Raw genomic sequence first — 21,266 nt, 5'->3', positions numbered from 1 at the left:
CATATATACCCTCACCGTCCGTCCTTACGCTATCCCGGCCAAGAACAAGTCACCACCCCCCCGCTTCATTAGATACGGCTCAACAATGGCGTCGCCACAGGAGGAATTGCGGTTCAACACGGTGGAAGAGACGATAGAGGCATTCAGTATGTCGTTATAGTGCTATTTGAGTCCCGGATACGGCTGCTAACTGCTGTGCTTTCTTGACAGGAAATGGAGAATTTATCGTTGTCCTTGACTCGGAAGACAGAGAGAACGAGGGCGACCTGATCATTGCCGCAGAATGCATGACCACACGCAAAATGGCCTTCATGGTCAGACATTCAAGGTCAGTAAGAAGCCGGAGTCCCTTCGTAGTTGGCTTAAACAGCCATAACTGACAATTATAATCCTACAGCGGCTATATATGCGCCCCGATACTCCCCAACCTAGCCACCCAACTTGAACTCCCACAGATGGTCTCCCAGAGCACTGACCCGCACCGCACCGCCTACACAGTCTCAATCGACTCGAATGATCCTTCAGTGACCACCGGAATCTCTGCGCATAATAGAGCGCTTACCTGCCGCACGCTCACCTCGCCCGACGTCAAGCCGTCCAGCTTCCGACGGCCCGGTCATATCCTGCCCCTCCAAGCAAAGGTCGGAGGCGTGCGTGAGCGAAGAGGCCATACTGAAGCTACTGTTGACTTCTGTCGACTGGCCGGAAAGTTTCCTGCCGGCGTTATCTGTGAACTAGTTGAAGATGGCGAGTCTCCGGAGGGCGTGGCCGAGCAGTCCGGCGGTGGGATGCTTCGGCGAGACGGATGCTTGAAGTTTGGAAAGAAATGGGGCATCAAAGTGTGTACGATCGAGGCATTGGTGGACTACCTGGAGAAGACAGAGGGACCTCTCCCTGTCATTAATGGGAAGCACTGATGAGACGGGTATCCGGCTCTCTCTCTTTTTTTCTCGTTCTTTCTTTTCTTTTCTTTTCGTTTTGGGTTCACGATACTACCGGTGATTTACTAACGTGGTGCATTCTCCTCTCTGTTCCTTGGGTTTATTCGATTGATATTAACGGAAAACTATAGAAGCGGTTCCTATTGGTGTTATTTCTTTAAGAGCAGAGTCAAATGAATAAAAGCCAAGCTGGGAAAAATGCATGCAAAGCGGGAAATGATCAATACAAGTACAAGGTTTTAAACAGTTAACACCGAAGTCATGCTGGAAGAAAAATGAATAAAACCGACAAACTCCGTGTAGACACCCAAACCCCCGGTTAGATCGGCCCTGATAATCCAAGGGCAACATTATTTTTTGAGATGTGAATAGTCTCGTAAGATGCCAGCCATATGCGTATTCGTAGTCTTGCCGCTTCTGCGTGCCTTCTTGACCTTTTTCTGCTCTACCTTTGGCCTAGTTTTGGCAGCCTTGTGCTTGCTTGTAGGCGTAATTCCGGCCTTCTCGAGCTCTTCCATCACAGTTTGGTGGTCGGGAATCTTGACCTTTTCCCAGATCTGGCAGAACTCCGGGTCAAACTTCTGCGAGAGAGACGGATCATTCGCCCATATCATCTTGGGATGGTTGTCCTTTTTGTTCCTTGTCACAAGCAGCTTTCCCTCCTTTTCAAGCTTATTGATCGTCTCTACGATGGTAGGCCAGCCTTCACGCAGATCGCGGACACTCATGCCCTGAGCCGTTTTCTGGGACTGCAGGTGCTGCAAGAGCTGATCGGCAGATCGGATGTTATGCGGAGGACGGAACTGAAAGGTTCCTTCACCGTTGGCACCCGCCGGATCGTATTGGACTTTATCATGCGACTGTAGGATCCGTCTCAGGGCATGGATGTATCCCGTATCATGCCCTTGTCTCGAAAGTGATAGGTATGACTCGATATCCGAAAACATCAGCGGAACATCCTTGCCCTTCATATGCTCTATCGCAAAGACTACCTGGGTCATGATATCTCTCCCCATTCCCGTATTGGCGGGCTGTGAATAGACGATGTCGGCATCATGGCGTCTGGGGGTTTGAGCAGAAGGAGTCGGTGCGTTCGAGGCTGCTGCCTGGGGAGTAGACGAAGCGGCATTATTCGCAACAGCGGCTCTTCGGTCAGAGGGGAGTCTGCTCGCCACAGAGACCACGCTGCTGCTGAAGGAGTTGATCTGCTTCTGGAAATAAGACATCGTTGGAGGATGTGTGTATACAATTTGTTTGATACAGTCAGTGCCCTGCCCTATCCTCTCATAGGGTCAACTGGAGGCTCACAGCGACCTCAAGACACATCTATCGAGCAGACGAAATCACTCGCATAGCTCTCTCCGCGGACGTCCGGGCCTCTGCTCAATGGTGAGCCTTCTCTTGCGCTTGGGTTGACCGTCGGGCGAGGTGTCGCTGAAGCTGACGGCGTCGATGATGTCGTTAACGGAAGATGAAGACCAAGTAAAAAGGGCGAAGGTTGTTTTTAAGGCGAAGGTTGGAAAAAATCCATCACGTGATATACAAAAAGCGCCTCAAAACATCGAAAAAACGAAGATCCAAAAGCAGTTTTTGCTGTAGTTTCTGCTTGACCAGGAGTGAAGCCTGGAGATCTCATCGATAGGGAGCATCACCAGCCGCTTCATCACGTCTGGTAACCTCGAGCGAACAGTGTATGGTGAAAGATTGAGGTATACCGCGGGTGCCTTTGCGATTTAACGGCTTGTTTATACATCAGGCTCGTCCGTCCATGAGCTAGCTCTGTTTACTACACGGGTGTCAGACGACATCGACGGCCGTGGATGGTCACAAACACGCGCGTTAGAATTATTATCTACTATATCGTCCAGTAGACGCGGCCATGGCGACTGCTGCCGTTGATCTCCCATTCCTTTCCTCGCACTATGCCATCCCAGAAGCCGCGTTAACGACACTATCGGAGAATCCAACCACAGAGCTTGTAAACCAGCTACTGGAGAGCATCTCAATCAAGGCTCGCGAAACAGAGGAGCTCAGATCGGACAAGTTACGACTAGAGGTTGAGCTTGAAAATGCTGTTCGTGGTGGTGAGGCCAAGGTGAAGGTGCTGAAGTCGTCGGTAGAGAAAGGGCTGGAGGAGATATCAAGCCTCCGAACCAAGCTTCAGCAATCGGGTAAGTCCATATAAGGGCAAGGACAAGGGTATAAACGAGTATATCGTGCGTTCTAACCATACCTATACGCAGAGAATATTCGATCCCAGCTTGAATCCGAAATCGGGACTCTAAAGTCAACTTCATCTACGAGTGAGGCAGAAGTCGGAAGCTTCAAATCACGTATAGCTTCATTGGAAGCATCAAACCGTGACACTCTTGGACTTCTCGAGTCAAAATCTACTGCTTACGACAAGCTTGCGGAGGAACTTTCCACCCAACACCGTAAGACCATTGACCTTCGTCGTGAAGTAACCGCTTTGGAGCAAAAGATACAGGCAGCCTCATCTACAGCTGCCAGTACCCGGTTCCGCGAGCAGAGCCTACAACAGGAAGTTGATCTTCTTAAGAAGAACAACGAATGGTTTGAGACGGAATTGAAAACAAAATCTGCAGAGCATCTCAAATTCCGAAAGGAAAAGAGTGCCCGGATCTCGGAGCTTCAGAGACTAAATGAAGAAGCCAACTCAAAGGCTGAGACATTGGAACGCAGTGAAAATGCCCTCAAGCGACGATTAGACGATATTGAGCAGAAATACGAGGAATCTCTTGCCAATGTTCAACAGCTCAAGGAGGAAGCCATCCAAGCTGCTGAATCATTCCGAATTGAACTTGACAGCTCCTCTCGTCTGGCACAACTCCAACAGGCAGCTGCCGAAACTGCAAAACAGCGAATTCAGGAATTCCAAATTGCTCTTGATAAGGTTAGAGAAGATGCCACCGAGCAGATTTCCAGACTCCGAGGGGAAATTGAAACCGAGCATTCCGATAAAGAAGCCGCAGAGCGTCGCATTGCAGAGTTAGAACTATCTATCAAGCAAATGGAGGCTGAAGGTTCTGCCGCAAGACTGCAGCCCATGAGTCCTGGCATCAATAATGGGGTATCTACTCCTCTGCGCCCAGGAACACCTGTTGGCTCATTCTCACCAAGGTCTTCTCGTGGCGTAAAGGGAGGACTGACTCTGACCCAAATGTACACCGAGTACGACAAGATGCGAACCCTACTCAGTGCCGAGCAAAAGAATAATGAAGAGCTCAAGGCAGCCATGGATGAGATGGTACAGGATTTGGAATCGAGACAGCCGGAAATTGATGAGCTTCGTTCGGACCACTCGCGCCTCGAGGCTGCTGTAGTCGAGATGTCTAACATCCTGGATACAGCCGGCAAAGAGAGGGAGGCCGCAACGCGGGAGGCTAGAAAGTGGCAGGGACAGGTTGGTGGCTTAGAGCGCGAAGGGCAAATTTTGCGCCAGCAACTTAGAGACCTTAGCTCTCAAGTTAAGGTATTGGTTATGGAAGTTCACTTGTTGTCTGCCGGTGAGAAGGAGTATGACCGGGCAGACCTCGAGAAAATTGCTCGCGAGGGTATCGAAGAGTCAGCAGAGGATATGACAGAGACTGGTCAGTTTATCAGCCGAAACCTGACAACCTTCAAGAACCTCAACGAGCTCCAGGAACAGAATGTTACATTGCGCAGAATGCTTCGGCAGCTTGGAGATCAGATGGAAGGTGAAGAGGCTCGCCAGAAGGATATTTCACACCAGAAGGACCAGGAAGAACTGAAAGAACTCCGTGTGCGTGTTCAAACTTATCGTGACGAAATGGCAAATCTTGTGTCGCAAACCAAGAGCTACATCAAAGAGCGTGATACCTTCCGCAGCATGCTAATTCGACGCCGTGAAACCGGAGAGTCTTCTGAACCATTCTCACAATCCCTGCCCCTGGGAGCGGCTCCTCCTCTTGATGCCAGCACTATGTCTGCGGCCCCTGGCCCTGACTATGCTGACCTCCTCAGAAAACTACAAGCACATTTCGATTCATTCCGTGAAGAAACAGCAACTGATCATTCGTCCTTGAAGCAACAGGCCAACGAGTTAACGAGGAGAAATAGTGAACTTCAGAGTGAAGTTAGCCGTGCCAGTAGTCAACTTGCGTCTGCCATTCAGCGTGCGGAACTTTTGCAATCTAATTTCAACTTGCTGAAGGGCGAGAACGTGGAACTTCAAAAGAGACATACGGCGTTGATGGAGAATGCGAACAAGCAGGACCTCCGTACACAGCAGGTTGCTGAAGATCTCGTGGAAGCACGCGGTCTTGCAGATAGCCTCACAAGAGAAAGTGCAAATCTCAAGGCTGAGAAGGATCTCTGGAAGAGCATTGAGAAGCGGTTGATTGAGGACAATGAGGCGCTACGCAATGAACGTAGCCGCCTTGATTCATTGAATGCGAACTTGCAGTCTATGCTTAACGAACGCGAGCACTCCGAAACAGAAAGCAGACGCCGTCTTCAAGCAGCTGTTGAGGCTTTGGAATCCGAACTCCAAACCACCAAACGCAAACTCAATGAAGAAACCGAAGAAGCAAAGAAGGTGACATTACGCAAAGAATATGACCACGAGCAAAGCCAGAAGAGAATCGACGATCTTGTCACAAGCTTGAGCTCCTCTAGGGAAGAACTCATTGCCACGAAGACGAGCAGAGACCATTTGCAGTCGAGGGTCGATGAGTTGTCTGTTGAACTTAAGAGTGTCGAGGAACGACTCGCGGTATTACAGCATAAGCCCAGCACCAGTGCTCCTGTGCCTACTTCTGGTGATGAGTCTTCTGACGCAGTACCGGATAACCAGTTGAGCCGAGAACAGGAGCTTGCCATTGAAGTATCTGAATTGAAACGTGATCTTGAGCTTACCAAGGGTGAACTGGAGCATGCAAAGGAACAGGCTGAAGACTTCAAGGCCATCAGCCAGTCAACCGAAGAAAGACTTGAGGCTCTTAGTGATACCAATGAGCAATACCGTGAAGAAACCGATCGCCTTCTCGAGGAAAAGAATGCTAAGATTGCTGATTTGGAGAAACGTGTGGAGGAAATTACTAGCGAGCTTGCAGCTACTAACAACGAGATATCGAAACTTCGAGGCCAAGAGGGAGAAGCACAGCGCCGTATGGAGGACCAGAAAGAAATGTTGGAGGCTGAAATCAAGAGACTCAAGGAGAACGAAGAACGATACACTGCTGCCGCACAGTACCATCAACAGGATCTTAAGGCACAAGCTGAAATTGCTCAGAATGCCCAACAGAACTACGAAAATGAGCTTGTCAAGCATGCTGAAGCTGCCAGAAATCTACAGACGGTCCGGGCTGAAGCTAATCAACTCAAATTGGAAGTGGTTGACCTGCGAACGCAAGCGGAGACCGCTAAGAGTAGTCTAACTCATCAAGAAGAGAATTGGAATGAATTGAAGGAGCGTTATGAGTCTGAAATTGGGGAATTGAACCGCCGTAGGGAGGAAGTTCTCAAACAGAATTCACTCCTACATGGACAACTGGAAACCATTACTCGCCAAATTTCTGCCTTGCAGCGCGACCGAGCCAGCATGCCGGAGAATACCGAGGGAGACGCCGATGCATCAGGTACTGACTTGGAGGGTCTCCAGGAAGTCATCAAATTCCTGCGCAGAGAGAAAGAGATTGTCGACGTCCAATATCACCTGTCAACTCAAGAAGGGAAACGACTTCGACAGCAGCTTGACTACACTCAGAGCCAACTTGAAGAAACTCGTCTCAAACTTGAACAACAGCGCCGCGCTGAGGCCGACAGTGAGCATAATACTCTCAACCACAACAAACTCATGGAAACCCTTAATGAACTCAACCTCTTCCGTGAGAGCAGTGTTACTCTTCGTAACCAAATTAAACAATACGAAGCAGCAATCGCGTCAAAGTCTGCTCAAATTGAAGATATTCAACAACGGGCCGAGCCTCTTCAAACCCGCATCCGAGAGCTTGAGAATAACCTTGAAACTAAAGATGGTGAAGTTAAGCTACTTCAAGAGGACAGGGACCGATGGCAACAGCGAACACAAAACATTCTTCAGAAGTATGACCGTGTTGATCCTGTGGAGATGGAGGCCCTAAAAGAGAAGCTTGCATCCCTTGAAAAGGAGAAGGCCGAAGCATCCACCGAGAAGAGTACTCTTCAAGCCCAGATTGATGCATTCCCGGAACAGCTTAAGCAAGCAGAGGAGAAGGTCCAAGATCTCCGTTCGAAGCTAACTGAGCAGTTCAAAGCCCGGTCTAAGGAGCTTACGGGTAGAATTAACGCTAAGCAAGGAGAGCTCAACATTGCTCTTCAAGAGAAGGAGGCAATTCAGCTTGAGCTGAACAGCACACGAGAAGAGCTCAATGCTCTCAAAGTTAGCGTATCCGAAAATCAACAAGCTACCCCTGCTCAAAGCGCGCCTGAGGTGCAGCCAGCTCCAGTCCAGGTTGTAGTGTCTTCTGAACAGCCTAGTGCCGAAAATGCACAGAAGATAGCGGAACTGGAGGAGAAGGTTGCTAAACTTGAGGCTGCCCTGGCTGAGAAGGAAGCAGAAACGGATGGAAAGATCAGGGAACGCATCGAGAAGATGAAGGAGACACTGAACAACAAACTAGCGGAATACAAAACTATCCACAAGGAACAGGTCGACAAAATGATCGCAGCTCACCAACAGGAACTTGCGGCTAAAGCCTCTGGTGAACTCCCTCTAGAGTTATCTGATGGTCAAGCCAGGGAATTGGTGGCTAAAAATGAAACCATCCGCAGCATTGTCAGAAACAATATCAAGAATGCCCTGAGCAGGGAGCGGGAATCTGTGGCCAAGGAAGCAGATCCTGCAGCCCTGAAGGAATTGGAGAAGAAGTTTACCGAAGAAAAGGAGGCATATATGAAGGAGCGGGACCAGAAAATCAGCTCAGCCGTCGAACTGGCTGAGAAACGACTGCTGGCCAAGGTCAGTATGACGGAGGGACGGGCCCGGAATGTACAGGCCAAGCTGGAAGTTGTTCAGAAAGCCGCGACAGAAACACCTCAGAAGCCAGTTGTGGAAGTTTGGGAAGTTGCCAAAGTCGCCAAACCCGCACCAGCTGCTCAGGCTGCCACCCCTAAGCCTCCTGTACAAGCGCCTGCTGCCGCACAACCTACGGCCCCTGCGCCACAAGCAACACAGCAAGCCGCTCCACAGACACCTGCAGCTCCCATGACTCCTTCCAAACCAACATTGCCCGCTGATTCGCAACAAACTCCAACTCCAGCAGAACGACCAGCCCAGGCACCCCAGGTAGTCCAAGCGCCTCAGCCGACTGCTCTTCCTCAGCCAACAGCTCAAGTACAGCAGCAACAGCAACAAACACAGGAGCAACCTAACCTACATGCCCAGAATACTCAGCAGCCTCAGCAGCCTCAGCAGCTCCAACAATCTCAGCCCCAACAGACCCAGCAAGGTCAACCAGCCTCAGGCCTTCCTAATAGGCCTCCTCAGTCTACACATCAACCTGCTGCGGGAACTGGTCCTGGTGTACTTCGGGCCCTTCAATCAGGCTTACCCGTAGCTCGTGGTGGACGTGGTAGGGGTGGTCCTACAGGCCAAGTAAGTCAACCACATAACGTTGCTAGTCAGCACGGCACGGGTCTGCAACAACCACAACAAGGCCAGCAAGGCCAGCAACTTGGAGCGTCGCGAGGCCATGGTATCCCCCGTGGTGGCGGCCGTGGCAGAGGAGGGCCTGGCCGTGGTGGAGCACAGAATGTACAGACTGGAAATCTTCCAGCTGGGACGAGCCAATCGAGCCCTAGAGGTGGACGGGGCGGACTAAACGCTCATGCCCGACAGTTCATCCCTCAGGGCAATAAACGAACAAGAGAAGACGGAGCCGAAGCCCCTGACACAGGAAACGGAAAACGTATCCGTGGAGGTGGTGCAGGCTCAGGCTAGAGCACGGCTCAATGAGTCGAACGTTTATACACCCTTCATGTTTTCCTTTTGTTTGGCATTCTGTTCTCTTTAATCCTTTCATCGTTCTACTTCCCTTACTCATTTTCATTTGTTAATCTTTCTTATTGGAATGGTTTGGCTATACGTTTCATTTTAAAATGCACTCACTTATCTGATCTTTTACTAAATCATCAGTGGGTATGATATCGGTTGCTCATGTATATTAATTTACATCTTGATTCAACGTAAATGAAACCTTGATGTACTCCGTATACTCTCCAAGTTATTCGTGTAGGTTCATTCAAATCATATCGCTATGCATTAAATCATCTAAACGGGTATCTCGTAGGGTAAAAAACAACGGTATAATAGCAGTAGTACACCTTGAACGCAGGAGACACACGGTCAAAAGATAGATATAAACCCAATATCTATCGTGGCCTCATCTTCTCTTCCCAGCGCTTATCCCGATCAATTTTGTCAAGCTCTCTCTCTCGCGGTTCAGTGCTACCAGCCGGCCAGTTTCCACCATCCCGCCATTCAGCCCATGAAGATTCCTATTATCATCAGCATTTCCTGCTGCTCTTTTCCGCCGCTGTAACTTGCTGCCGAGAGATCCTCCGACTCGTCCACCGCCCCATACAACTGTCCAGGGTTCAACCGTATCTCCTTCGGGTATCAAGCATGATGTACAGATCTTAGCATGTCTCCCAACTTTCACATCCTTACTTATAAATGCCGATGCTTCAATAGCCGAAGCTGAATACAGATGAGCGCCCGCAGAGACGGTCGCGAGAGGACCAATGCTCACTGAATTTTCTATAATGGTGGTTATTCGGTCTGGAGAAGCTGGGCCAATGTTGGAGCCGAAGTCAAGAGGCGGAGCAGGTGTTGACGGAGTCGTAGGCGTTGACAAGCCTGAGTTACTCGTAACGGGCCCTCCTATCACAGATTTCTCGCTGATAATGCATCCTTCTCCTATGCTGACCGGTCCTTTGAAGGAGAGTAGTTTTGCGCGAGGATGGATAACGGTTCCTGCACCCACTGAGATTGGATGGACGCCTTGAAAATATGCGGTTTCAGAGATCGTAGCGGTAGGATGGACGTTCAACGGCGGTCTTGGGATCGAGGGAGCTGCCGACGGCCTCTGAGCGGTGGAAGATCCTCTTGATGACATGGCTAACCTCACGGCGTGGTAACAGAACGGTGGAGTTGTGAAGCTGTAGTTTGAGATGGTTGACGTCCACAGCTAAATAAAACAACTAGCTAGAGCTACCAATCCCACCAATAGTAAACAGCTGTAGAACTATCATGAAGCCAACGCTCAAATTGTATACATTCTCTATCATTATATATATTGTAACTTGGTATATGCAACAAAAAGCAATCTAAAGTCGTGTTCTATCATTAGTGATTAATTCTTGTCTTCTCCTGACTTCCGGTCAGCCTGGTTAATACCCATCCGCTTTCGCCATTCCCAGACTCCTCTATCGACCTCTTCCTTAGTTATTCCATCTTTAACGAGACAAAATGTCACGCCAAGTTCTACCTGGACGTTTTTATTACGAGGCTCGTCGTCAAAAAAGAGCATATCCTCGTACTTCAGGCCACTCGACTGCTGAATGCGAGTGAAATGCTGTGTTTTTGTTCCAGGGTATATCTGGATATGTTCAAAGTAATCGAGCGCACGTACGGAACGATTATCGGCAGCCGGGTTATCTGTAAAAGATGGGATGACATGCAGAGCTTTGAGAACATCGCGGGCGAGATCAGGCGCATGAGTACGCGATGCCAGGCTGACAGGTATAGACCGCGCCCGACATGCTTGTAGAATCGAGTGAACTGCTGGATAAAATGAAAAGGATTCACCCCATCTGTTGGCACAAAAGGACGTCAGTTACCAGAACATGGACGAGCGCTCTAGATTCTGGGGGGCTCCGGATTCTGGGGGATGGGTCTATAGGGCTTACCTGTCAACGCAACGAGAGTTGTTATCCTTCGCTTTTATAGGAGCACTGACATGGGTATCTACCCAAAAGGGCCACAGTGTGTAATCTAAGTCAAAAACAAATATCTTGGGTAGAGGAAGCCCGTCGTTGAAAGTTGTTGGAGCAACATGGGGAGCTTCCATGGCGAGTGGAAGCGGCACTTTTGCCGAGTTGCTCCCTTTATTCTTGACCATGGCGTCTATTATTATAATCGACAAGCGTAGGCACAAGTTTAGAACACGCTCGTCTCAGATATCGTGATATAACTGGAAGAACCAGAGCGAAAATGGCAAATCTGAATTGAAATCTAGGACTCTTCGTCTTCCTCGATCTTCTTCGTCTCATCAACTTCCGACTTTCTTATCGCTCTTTATCTCACCAAACTAGTTACATAATCAAATGACATAATGAACGCATCACGTGTAAACTTAATAAGCTTAGTCATACTCCATCCGAAAAAGGAAATATCAACCTCCGTCCATTTTCTTCTCGATAATATCAAATCTCACTCGAAGATGTAGACAAGACAGTCAACGGTGTTCAGAATCCTCCAGATCTGCTCACTTTCGCGCCCACCTCGAAGGGCGATTTGCTGGTCGATACCAGTCCAGTCGCTCGCATACTCAACTACGCGGACCTGTTGCTCCCGGCCCAAGATATCCAGCTCGTCGAAAGCCATGGCCAAGATATCTCTCCAGACATATATTGGTAGGCCGAAACGATAGGGCGACCTATAAGCAGCCTTAAGGCGCAGATTGGTGTCGTGGCCGAAGCGATTGGCGTATGACTGTCGCTGGAAAAGACTAGTCGGAAATCCCATGGGACTTTGCGGAATTTGTGCATCGTTGGAAATGTTCAAGGCCCAGATTCTTGAGGTCAGAGAAGTCTGATAATTAATCCGGGCTTTCAGCAGCGGTCCCAAATTTTCGTCACTATTCCAAAGAGCTAATTCTTGAGGTCGGTTTCTCTCGTCAAGCAAGATGGCACGAGCAGCCACCAGCAGCTGGAACGTGATAGCCCACAACCTGACGCTGTGGATACCAAATGACTCCAGCGCAGAGATAACGAGCCGCTTTTGCACCCTCTCCATCTCAATCCTCTTCACTTTAAGAATTTCTAGCTCTATTGCCGCCTTCTCACGATCTTCTATCGATTTCGCTTCCAGGCCGGTGTCATCAATTCTCTTGTCAGCTCCCATAATATTATGGATTTCTTTCCCAAGTTCCAAATATGCTTGGCAAAGGGGTGATAAACCCTTGTTTGGGGTGCACACGATTCCCGAATTTTTGCCTTCAAGGCCTGGAGGAGCCATGTTTTTACCAGACGGAAGGAACTGGAGAAGTAACTCTGCGGACTCATGGGCTGTGACAATATTCCAGAGATGGAACGCACACAGAGGCGAGTTGCACGTATTAGAGAATATGAGGTAGGGTATTGACCGAAGACCCCTTTTGCGGGCATAAAATTCTAACTCATTTGCGGACTCCGCCTGCTCTGCGCTCGATTCGACTATCTCTGGTAAAAATTGGTCAGCATAGCTTCCTTCATTTGGATTGTCGAATTATAGTGCGCGGTCTACAACTTACTAGATATGAGGGAAATGTTGCTCAAATGATAACTGCCTTTGAAGTACATGCAAGCCAAAACGTCGAACCCAGCATTTTCCAGGCGGTTTCCACTAAAGTCGATTTTCTTGACGAGGCAGCTGTAGCGGAATGCATTCAGGAAGGCGCTCAATGCTCTCCGCTCGTATTCGTTGGTAACCCGAATACTGTTGTTTGAGATATCCACTTTGGTTATCGACGTGATACCAATGAATATAACCTCGCTCAACTTCATGAGGGCCATGACTGTCAAGTTATTTCCACTCAAGCAGAGTTCAGTGAGCCGGACTGCCCCCTTTGGATAGTTCTCATCACGATAACTCATGCACTGCACGAGGTCATCGATAAACACAGAGAGTCCATCATCAGTAAGGGCCTTCCCTGACAAGTCGAGTTCAACATTCGGGTCCTTCTCAGCATCTTGTGCATTAATTCCAGGTGGGATTCGTCTCCTCTATATCAACATGTCAAGAAAGGTCTCAACGGTTTGTCGGCTACCAGATGCTAGAATGATGTGAAGCTTACCAATTCCTTCGATAAAATCCTCCCCAGTCTAACTCCATACGCTTTCTTCTGCTTATACCCGACTCTGTGTTAACACATGCGTTCGTGTCCTTGTATCTGCTCATGTCCGTGGGGCCCACTCACATTTGCATAACTGATTTTGACCATATTTTCAGCACAGGAGTACACGCGTTGTATCCGTTGAAAATCCGACGACTCAAGTTGGATGTCGATGCTTAGCAAACAGTCTCTGCATTAATATCCACGAAGTCCTGGTACAAGCATTCATGTCTTAGAATAAAAAAGTGCCGAAAGGCATATCTGTACTAAGGGTTCAAACCTACCTACGGGTATCCTTCTGCTTAACTCTTTTCGAGACGGCTCGCCTTGAAACGGGCAGATGAGGAGTTTCGTGTATCTGGAGGAAGGCTCGGGGATTTGCAAAGGAGTTGCCAAAGACGCAAGACGATGCCTTTAAGAAGCCTTTCACCCTACAGGAGAAGTGAAAACAAACAGGAAGACAAAAACTTCACTATCACGCCGAGAACTGTTGCCGAGGTGTTGCACCCATTACCATATCATTTCTTTCTATCTAAATGAACAGTCTGTGGAAGGGCATGTTATCAGAGAGGACAATACCAGTAATGTTTTCTTTAAGCTCTTAACATATATCAAAGGACCATGCTCCAGGGATAAAAGATTTAACTTAGAAAGGTTGTGAAAGACGAAAGAAAAAGAATGCATAGCATGATCGTATACTGTGTCTAGCATATTAATTGGTGACATTATATCTTTAACTAGATATATATTAGCGATTATGTTAATAAAATTCTGCAACAGCCCCAAATTCCTCTAGAAGCAAAGGATCAATATATTTTGGGGGTTCAGGTTGTGGACTGTCTGACTGGTATGGTATATTGAGACCAGTGTCTTCGACTGAGGGTATTTCGATAGCTGCTGAATCGGATATTCTTCTCTTGGATGGTACCAATTTAAAAATGTTCAGATTTTCTTTGCCGCTCATTGTCATATCAGACATACTTTTCTCTGGAGAAGGAGGGTTTGTAACGGATGAATGACCATTTCCTACATTTTTGCTGGTAGATAACAAGTCAACGTTACATTGCAGTGGCCGAGCCGGTAATAGTGGTGACCTTTCTTTTGGGCTTTGAACCGTAGGTATGGAGATCCCCTCATAGCCCTCTCCCTGGGAGGTACCCGGGTATGAGACATCGCTCCGTTTCATAGGGGAGAGAACTCCCGAGTGTTTATCATTAATTTGGCTGAAATAATCAGCATCCATGATATCGTTTTCAACAAACAAGTCTCCTGGGTTGTCAAAATCTGCGTTGGCCGAAGGGAAATACCCTGATCTCTGACTCATTTCTTTCTCGACGGGCATGTCATTTTCAGAAGAGGAGCTCTCGAAGTCTCCCATCAAAGATTCAAACTCCTCAAAATCTTCTCCACTTGAGGAGGTATGCTTTGCAACTTTCGCTTTAGTCGATGGCAACGGTAGTTGTAATGGATCCAGTGTGTCGTCTGATAAGGGAGAGGAAGTTCTTCGGCTATACAAACTATGCGACGTAGGGGTTTTATCCCTACCTCTGCACTTACTAGTCGATTTCCCCTCTATCGCTCTATTGTATAGTTTCTTTCCATAAGTAGGCTCTGGCTTTGTTAGGTCAATTATATCAACCTGGCGCTCTAGCTTAGTGTTGACTTTGGGTATTTTAGGTTTCGGCTCGCAATTGCCCGATTGAGGGTCCTGATTAGATGCCTCTAAAACCTGCTTCTTGCTTTGTTTTGGCGGGTGGTCCGTACCCTCTCTGCAGCATAAATGTTTACATCTATAGAATTTGGGCTTTATTAGCACACCATTTCGTCTCAACGAAAAAGAAGACGGTCTTACGCTGTTTTATCTTTACAACGATGATTGCATGCCCACTTCCCATTGTCAAGTTGGACCGGTTCAGAAGTTACAGAGCTGTTGCCTCTGCTTATTGTTTTTTTCATCTTGGAAGTTATAGATGGCGGAGCTGGCGCTGCTGTTGCCGGGCTTTTGTGTTTACTTTGGAAGATATCATCAAAATCTTTCACCACAACAGCACTTAGGCGTTAGTTGGTTTTTCAGTCTTCAGGTCTGGCTTTCCATACCTTCCGGTATAAAGTCGCTATAATTAAGCGGATCATCACTGAAGTCATCCACGTCCTTTCGCTGAGGATGCGTGGGCGGGGCTGCACCGGTTTTCATTGGGGCTTTAGGTGGTGGGCAATTGCCTGTACCCAGCTTGCGTTCGGTAGCCCCCTTACACGCCGAAAATAGAAACTTTGGGAGAGCTGGCTGCAATTCCGCTTGTCTCATAGTCCCAGCTAGGTAGAAGTTAGTTATAAGCAAAACAGCGTCGACAGGCCCAGGAAGGCTTACCAATTTCATCACACATAACGGTACAGGTGATTGTCTGAAACGGATTCTTTATCTCAGCTGTGAGAACTATTTGCTGCCCTTTTTGTAGTTTACTGGCACTTTTGAAATGTCAGTTCTACCAGCCAGGAGGTAACTAAGTCAGCCTTGAATAACCTACTGGAAACGTCGAAAATCGACAATTCGTCCATCAGAGACCTCTGCTAAAAAGCATAGATAAACCTGCCGCTTTTGGAAATAAAGAGGAACTTTCTCGTTGACGAATCCAACATCCGCTCGGAATTTGAGTCGTGGGGTTTTCCCAGGTTTAACATCCTATGGTATTTAGACCACTTGGATAAACAACGTCTATTGAAATAGGGCACTTACTTTCCCAACTTCTTTCAAAGAAACCCTTGGCTTTGGAAATTCGGCTACTCGAGCAAGTAATTTCATCCCAAACGGTGGGTTTCTGGATAGCAGAGTTTCTATACGAATTGGTTCCGCTGCCTCTAGCTGTTCCATATTCGTAATTCCAGCACTTGCAAATTTCCGAACTGCCACAATCCCGATTTGATCTATCTGTTTCAGTTGTAGCACAGAGTCGTCCCAAGCTTTTGCTCCAAGGCTCCGGGATAGCTCAAGAGCATGCCTTGCGCTTACCGAATCCCCATGAGCTAGTTGGCAATCAATGATACAGCGGATGATTCGGTTAATGTGAGAAAAAACCAGACTTTTATCCTGTTGGAACGATAATCTATGTTTTTGAAATTGGTCGCCAGACGGAAGTTCCACAGCGCCCAACTCAGACTGAATGAGGAGCGTTATTTTGTGAGCCGAGAGATTTATGTCAGTTTTGATAGGGAATTTGATGCCGTTTGCCTTGTTTATCTCCTTGTAAAGAGACTTTTCACCGGGCTTTAACCTTATGTCCCGAAATTCATCTGCTTGCGCAATGACCGAAAGCTGATAATCACCTGTTAGCTACGAAAATTCATACCGAGAGACGGCCTCCTGACTCACTATTTCTGATATTTTTGCCTTTGGTGGAAGAGACAGGAACAGTTTCATCGTTTCGAACTTCACGTAATACCGAGCCATTGCATCTCCAAGCTCCGTGGATTTGAACGGGGGTTCAGTAGTCACTAGGCCATTTTCCCGGAGAAGTTCTAAATCTTTCTCACAGATACTCCGTAACAACTCATCTTCATCTGCCCTATTACCACCCTCCTTTAGCTTGTAACATGTAGGATTCCGTTGTAGCCTGACGAAAAAGAAAGTCCCTCGAAGCCACCTAATTGCTGATTCGACATCCGTAACTGTACCGAGGCCTATTTCCGCGTTAAGGTGATCTATCAAGTTGAGATGTAAGCAACTCTCAAGGGGCTCAGAGCCAGAAACAAGTTTTTCGTAATGGGCTACCCTCTCCTTCCGAGTTAATATAACTCCGACAGCAGTATCATCAAACTGAGGCCGCCCTGCTCTACCGAGCATTTGCATCATTTCCAAGTCAGCATACTCCTTGCAACCACCATCTTGCCATGACACTGTATTTTTAATGACCACCAAGTGGCATGCAAATTCACGCCAACAGCCAATGTTGAAGTGCAACATATTACGTTTATTTGGCCCGTCAGAAACCCCGTTTCAATGTTATGTCTATCAGAGCTATCGAGACCGGCATGATGAAATGCTACCCCGGTGGGAACAATACCTATAATAATTGGTTAACAGGCATTCGATAGATATTGAAAGTGATAAGATAAAAGCATTACCATTCAAATCGGCGTTCTGAACATGGATTGGTTTTGTAGGACTTTTCCAAAGCCTCTGAGGTGGGTTGGTAGAGGACCATAACTTTGCTAAATTTTTTGACGTTGTTATTGCTGAGTTCCGCGTGCAGCAGAACACTAAGATTGGTTTCTTAGATGAATGTTTAGTGAGAATTTCTGGAAGCCTATGGCTTGTTAGTCAAAGTCCGATGTATTAATGGTGATTCAGTTTGCTTACTTAGTTTCACAAACTTTATCGAATGCGAAATCATTTCCATTAGCTTGATATCCATAAACGAATTTCTGGAGCCTAACGGGTCGAAAATCTTCCCCAAACCGCTCCCTGTGTGCTGGAAGATGTTGGTTCGTTGGGTCTTTCCCTAGCCATGTTGCAATATCTTCTGAGTTTGGAACGGTAGCACTTAAAGCCACGAAGCGAACATTGGAATTGACAGATTTCATACGAGATACCACTGCTTCTAACGTAGCTCCGCGGGCTTCTTTGAGTATATGGACTTCGTCAATCAAAACTAGTTTGATGAGCTGCATTAGCTTCATGTGATCTTTCCATTTCCTAGTCATACTATCCCATTTTTCAGGGGTGGTAACAATGATACTTGCTTGTTGGACATTCCTAATCTGAAAGTGATCAGTATCTCCAGTAAGTTCGGCACATTGTAGGTCAAGGGGAGTAAACTTTGCTCGCCAGTCACGAGATCGTTCGGAGCATAGCGATTTGGTAGGTGCTAGGTAAATGACCTTGAAACGGGAGTCCTTGAGATCAGAAACGAGCTTGCAGATAGCTAGTTCCATAATTACTGTTTTTCCACTACCCGTGGGAGCAGATAGAACGACATTATCGGTACGGTGGTATACTACCGGGAAGGATTTTGACTGAATTGCATTGAAGAGATGGAAAGAAAAGAGTGCCCGGAAACGATCCGGGAGTTCGCGGGTAGATACAAGTCTAATGCCTTGTATAAGAGGCTGTGCATGTTTCAACTGAATCTCCGGGGATTTGACAATTGGCGGTCTCTGAAAAGGAGAAAACTTGACTGGAGGAGTGGCTTCCCGTGCAGATGGCCAATGTGGACTTTTATGGACATCAAGGCCTTCTCTATGGAGTTTTCCTTGGTAAATTTCTTTGGTTGTGAGGGATGGGCTTAAGGGTGATTCAAATCCTGAAGAGCTGGAGGCTAGCCGTTGAAATGGGGGTGTAATAATGGTATTTGCTATGGTCGTTAGTAATGGTATGGAAAACTGATATCATTTCTTTAGAATGTAGCATACAGCTGCTGAATTTACTTGAGTGACCTCGGTGTAGAGGTGTTGAAAAAGGTTCAGTATGGGGTATATCTTTTGGCTCATACATCGGCACAGCCAGTTCGGCTGCATCATAGCCTAGCTGCGACAGCAGCTCCTTATCTGTTACGGTTTAATAACGTATCATTAGCTTATACCGTCTCCCAGGAAACTTCAGCATTGCTACTCTATAGCTATCGTACCGAAAGCATCCAAGGGTATATCATCGTCAACTATATCAATCCCCGCATTGGGTATCTGTGACTGGTCCTGGAGCTCTGCATAGTTCGGAAGAAACAAATCCTTCTGATAAGTCTTTCTTGTTTGGCTTCCTTCTAGTTCAGTATCTGTCTCTGGATTTCGTGTGGGCTTATGGTCTGGAGATCGAAATGTGCTCAGGAGAGAGCGGAAATTTCTCTGAGAGCTATTGCTAACCATGTTGGTATCTGTGACCACAGTGGATTAGGATCCGCGGTTTTGGGGTATCGTCAAGAAAGAACAGGCAGGAATAAAATCAGCGCAAGCCAGGGTTAGCGTAGTATATTACATACACTCCCACTAAACCAGTGGACGAAACTTGCGATTCTCGCTGTCTCATGATGAAATATTTCAAAGTTGAAGTTTGGAGGTTTGAAAAATGACGTCGAAATAAAGTCCGAGGCCTAGTTTTAAGTTTTGGTCACGTGGTGCGGGCCCTGCCCAGGTGCCCAGGTGGCCGGCTGGGCAAAAAGACGGAAACAAGAAACATTTTTGAAGGGCGATGAAGAGATATATGGAGAAGATGTTTCATTTGGTGTCTTGTCATACGTGCAAGCATGTAAAGGGTAGAGTTCTTCTCCTTATTTAGGTTAAACGAAAGTATCGCTGCGTACCATGGTCTCTAAGGACGGTTTAACAACCCTGAACAACGTATAACTAAATGAGCCAACTAAAAATAAGAAGCTAGGAGAGGGGAATACTCCGGTAAATGGGCATAACACATGATAGGCTTAAGAAACTAGAGTTCATATGCAGCATATATGCATGGTATAATAATTCTAGGAAAAACCGGGCAGGGGGAAAAACATGATTTAAGTATCACGGCCTTGCTTCGGAAAGTAGGATCCTCTCGATGAGTGGACGCGCGAATGGTGGCGATTAGGCGAGCTGGGTCGAGAGGTACTCATTCCACTCTCATTTAGGAGAGGAGTAGTAGGGAGTTTGATAGAAAAGTCGTTTGGGGGTGAAAGAGTCTCGTCGATCTCTATCTTGGAGGGTTTTCCGGATTTCTCTGCTGCATGAACGCGGATTGGAGGAATGCGGGAGGAACTGGAGGGTTTCCCTGATTGCATTCCGGGTAGGTATATGTAAATGGCAGAGAGCACGATGGCAGTGCCGATGATGAACTATATTTTGGTGAGCATACCGATATAATGTGGCAATAAGGGGGGAAGGAAGTAATGAAAACTTACGTTTACCGATGGGCTGAAGCCAAAGAACCAGCTACTGATTAGAGTGCTCAGGACAATGCTGACTCCTCCAGGCGCAAATCTCAAAGAGCTGTCTGCAAAAGTCATGCAGAATGAAGTTGCAATTCCTCCGATGGCCTGCGAAGCTATCACCGCCCAAACAACCCAGTTGTACCCCTGGAAAAACCCGGCCTTAGCAATCGTTTCACCGTCAGTGAAGACGACTCCAATGAACAAGGCCGGGAAAATTGAATAAATGGCTAGCTGGACATTACGGATCCAGATTGAAGTAGACGTATGGCTATCCTTGAGAACCCTTTCAAAGGATACTCCGGCGAATGCGGAAGTGATGCAGGCGCCAATGGTAGCTAGAACGCCGATATTTCCATTCAATCGTGGATGAGCAAGCATCATGTCTTCAATGATACCCTCGTATGTAGCTGAACGTTTTGTCAACTTCGGAGCTTCTTCTTCAACCCGCCCAATGATGATGTCTGATAGATCTGAGAGGGAGCGTCGTAGGTTTACATGCTTGTGATTATCGGGGTCCGAAGGGTCGGAGGAGAATTGCATATGCATAATCACCACACCGGCTAAAAGAAGGAAGAGCGCTGCCCATTTCCCTGGTGGTAAGCTTCTGCGCAGAACGGCAGCACCGAATACCGCGCCTAGTATGATCTTCAGCTGATATGTAACCTGGAAACGCGCGGCTTCCAGATTGGACATAGCAACATATTGAAGTGAGTTTGAAATGGTGTAGAATATAGCGGGTATGGCTAGCTTCCAGCTGTCTCCGGAGAACACTTTGGAAGAAAGAGTGATAAATAGGGACGTGGCTGTCGTCGATGTATGTGCTGTGAAGGAGAGTTCGTATAGAGCGGCTGTGAGGGCGATGGCGAGCTTTAACACTTCGTTAAGGAATACAGCTGTCGAGGGAATGTATCTATGGCCACCAACAGCGGGCATAACTCTTGAGTGATGCAGTAGCTAGTTACAGCCTCAGTCAGCACTCCCATCACTCCCGCGCAACGCGGATTCGGATATATGTAGATGTTCATACCAGGATGTATGCGGACGACTGCACCGTCAACTATTCCAGCCAAAAAGCAATTTGTCAGTGAGCATAAAAAACTAACAGCACGAAAGCCAGAGAAAACTCGTACCAGCACCATCAAGAGGCTCCTGACCGGGACTCCCAGCCATACTGACGGCCCCGCCCTCGACTCTCTGCCCATCTTGTATCGATCCCCAGAGTACACGCGCACAGCTGTCCGTCCAACGGCGTCCGTACCGTATACAAAAGGACTACCCGGCGCAACAAACGGTCAAGACTGCGCAGG

At 47.6% G+C, this 21,266-nt stretch overlaps 8 protein-coding genes across 8 annotated transcripts; 2 read left to right on the top strand and 6 right to left on the bottom strand.

Moving 5' to 3' along the window:
* Positions 1 to 85: 85 nt before the first annotated feature.
* MGYG_00445 (3,4-dihydroxy-2-butanone 4-phosphate synthase) lies at positions 86 to 917 on the top strand (the record flags this gene model as incomplete). The annotated part of the gene is made up of 3 exons (XM_003176309.1): positions 86 to 146; positions 211 to 328; positions 398 to 917. The coding sequence occupies 3 exons, from the start codon at positions 86 to 88 to the stop codon at positions 915 to 917; spliced, it is 699 nt and encodes a 232-aa protein (XP_003176357.1).
* A 374-nt stretch (positions 918 to 1,291) lies between these two features.
* MGYG_00444 (transcription initiation factor IIE subunit beta) lies at positions 1,292 to 2,167 on the bottom strand (the record flags this gene model as incomplete). Its single annotated transcript, XM_003176308.1, has 1 exon — positions 1,292 to 2,167. One exon carries the CDS (start codon positions 2,165 to 2,167, stop codon positions 1,292 to 1,294), a length of 876 nt encoding a protein of 291 aa, XP_003176356.1.
* A 653-nt stretch (positions 2,168 to 2,820) lies between these two features.
* On the top strand, positions 2,821 to 8,904 carry MGYG_00443 (hypothetical protein; the record flags this gene model as incomplete). Its single annotated transcript, XM_003176307.1, has 2 exons — positions 2,821 to 3,112; positions 3,185 to 8,904. The coding sequence occupies 2 exons, from the start codon at positions 2,821 to 2,823 to the stop codon at positions 8,902 to 8,904; spliced, it is 6,012 nt and encodes a 2,003-aa protein (XP_003176355.1).
* Positions 8,905 to 9,335: 431 nt separating this feature from the next.
* On the bottom strand, positions 9,336 to 10,081 carry MGYG_00442 (transferase hexapeptide domain-containing protein; the record flags this gene model as incomplete). Its single annotated transcript, XM_003176306.1, has 2 exons — positions 9,336 to 9,461; positions 9,548 to 10,081. 2 exons carry the CDS (start codon positions 10,079 to 10,081, stop codon positions 9,336 to 9,338), a joined length of 660 nt encoding a protein of 219 aa, XP_003176354.1.
* Positions 10,082 to 10,318: 237 nt separating this feature from the next.
* Positions 10,319 to 11,086, bottom strand: MGYG_00441 (magnesium-dependent phosphatase 1; the record flags this gene model as incomplete). The annotated part of the gene is made up of 2 exons (XM_003176305.1): positions 10,319 to 10,778; positions 10,875 to 11,086. The coding sequence occupies 2 exons, from the start codon at positions 11,084 to 11,086 to the stop codon at positions 10,319 to 10,321; spliced, it is 672 nt and encodes a 223-aa protein (XP_003176353.1).
* A 311-nt stretch (positions 11,087 to 11,397) lies between these two features.
* Positions 11,398 to 13,168, bottom strand: MGYG_00440 (leucine rich repeat protein; the record flags this gene model as incomplete). The annotated part of the gene is made up of 4 exons (XM_003176304.1): positions 11,398 to 12,407; positions 12,479 to 12,950; positions 13,022 to 13,069; positions 13,145 to 13,168. 4 exons carry the CDS (start codon positions 13,166 to 13,168, stop codon positions 11,398 to 11,400), a joined length of 1,554 nt encoding a protein of 517 aa, XP_003176352.1.
* Positions 13,169 to 13,820: 652 nt separating this feature from the next.
* On the bottom strand, positions 13,821 to 18,916 carry MGYG_00439 (ATP-dependent DNA helicase MER3; the record flags this gene model as incomplete). The annotated part of the gene is made up of 12 exons (XM_003176303.1): positions 13,821 to 14,829; positions 14,913 to 15,093; positions 15,158 to 15,373; positions 15,429 to 15,526; positions 15,586 to 15,740; positions 15,795 to 16,370; positions 16,428 to 16,756; positions 16,924 to 17,118; positions 17,180 to 17,361; positions 17,415 to 18,408; positions 18,467 to 18,601; positions 18,682 to 18,916. The coding sequence occupies 12 exons, from the start codon at positions 18,914 to 18,916 to the stop codon at positions 13,821 to 13,823; spliced, it is 4,305 nt and encodes a 1,434-aa protein (XP_003176351.1).
* Positions 18,917 to 19,548: 632 nt separating this feature from the next.
* Positions 19,549 to 21,161, bottom strand: MGYG_00438 (UDP-galactose transporter; the record flags this gene model as incomplete). The annotated part of the gene is made up of 4 exons (XM_003176302.1): positions 19,549 to 19,863; positions 19,930 to 20,913; positions 20,987 to 21,016; positions 21,090 to 21,161. 4 exons carry the CDS (start codon positions 21,159 to 21,161, stop codon positions 19,549 to 19,551), a joined length of 1,401 nt encoding a protein of 466 aa, XP_003176350.1.
* Positions 21,162 to 21,266: the final 105 nt, after the last annotated feature.

Source organism: Nannizzia gypsea, genomic scaffold, assembly GCF_000150975.2.
Source record: "Nannizzia gypsea CBS 118893 supercont1.1 genomic scaffold, whole genome shotgun sequence".
Lineage (NCBI taxonomy): Eukaryota > Fungi > Ascomycota > Eurotiomycetes > Onygenales > Arthrodermataceae > Nannizzia > Nannizzia gypsea.
The sequence above is the reverse complement of the archived record's forward strand: the minus strand, read 5'-3'. Positions and strand labels throughout refer to the sequence as shown.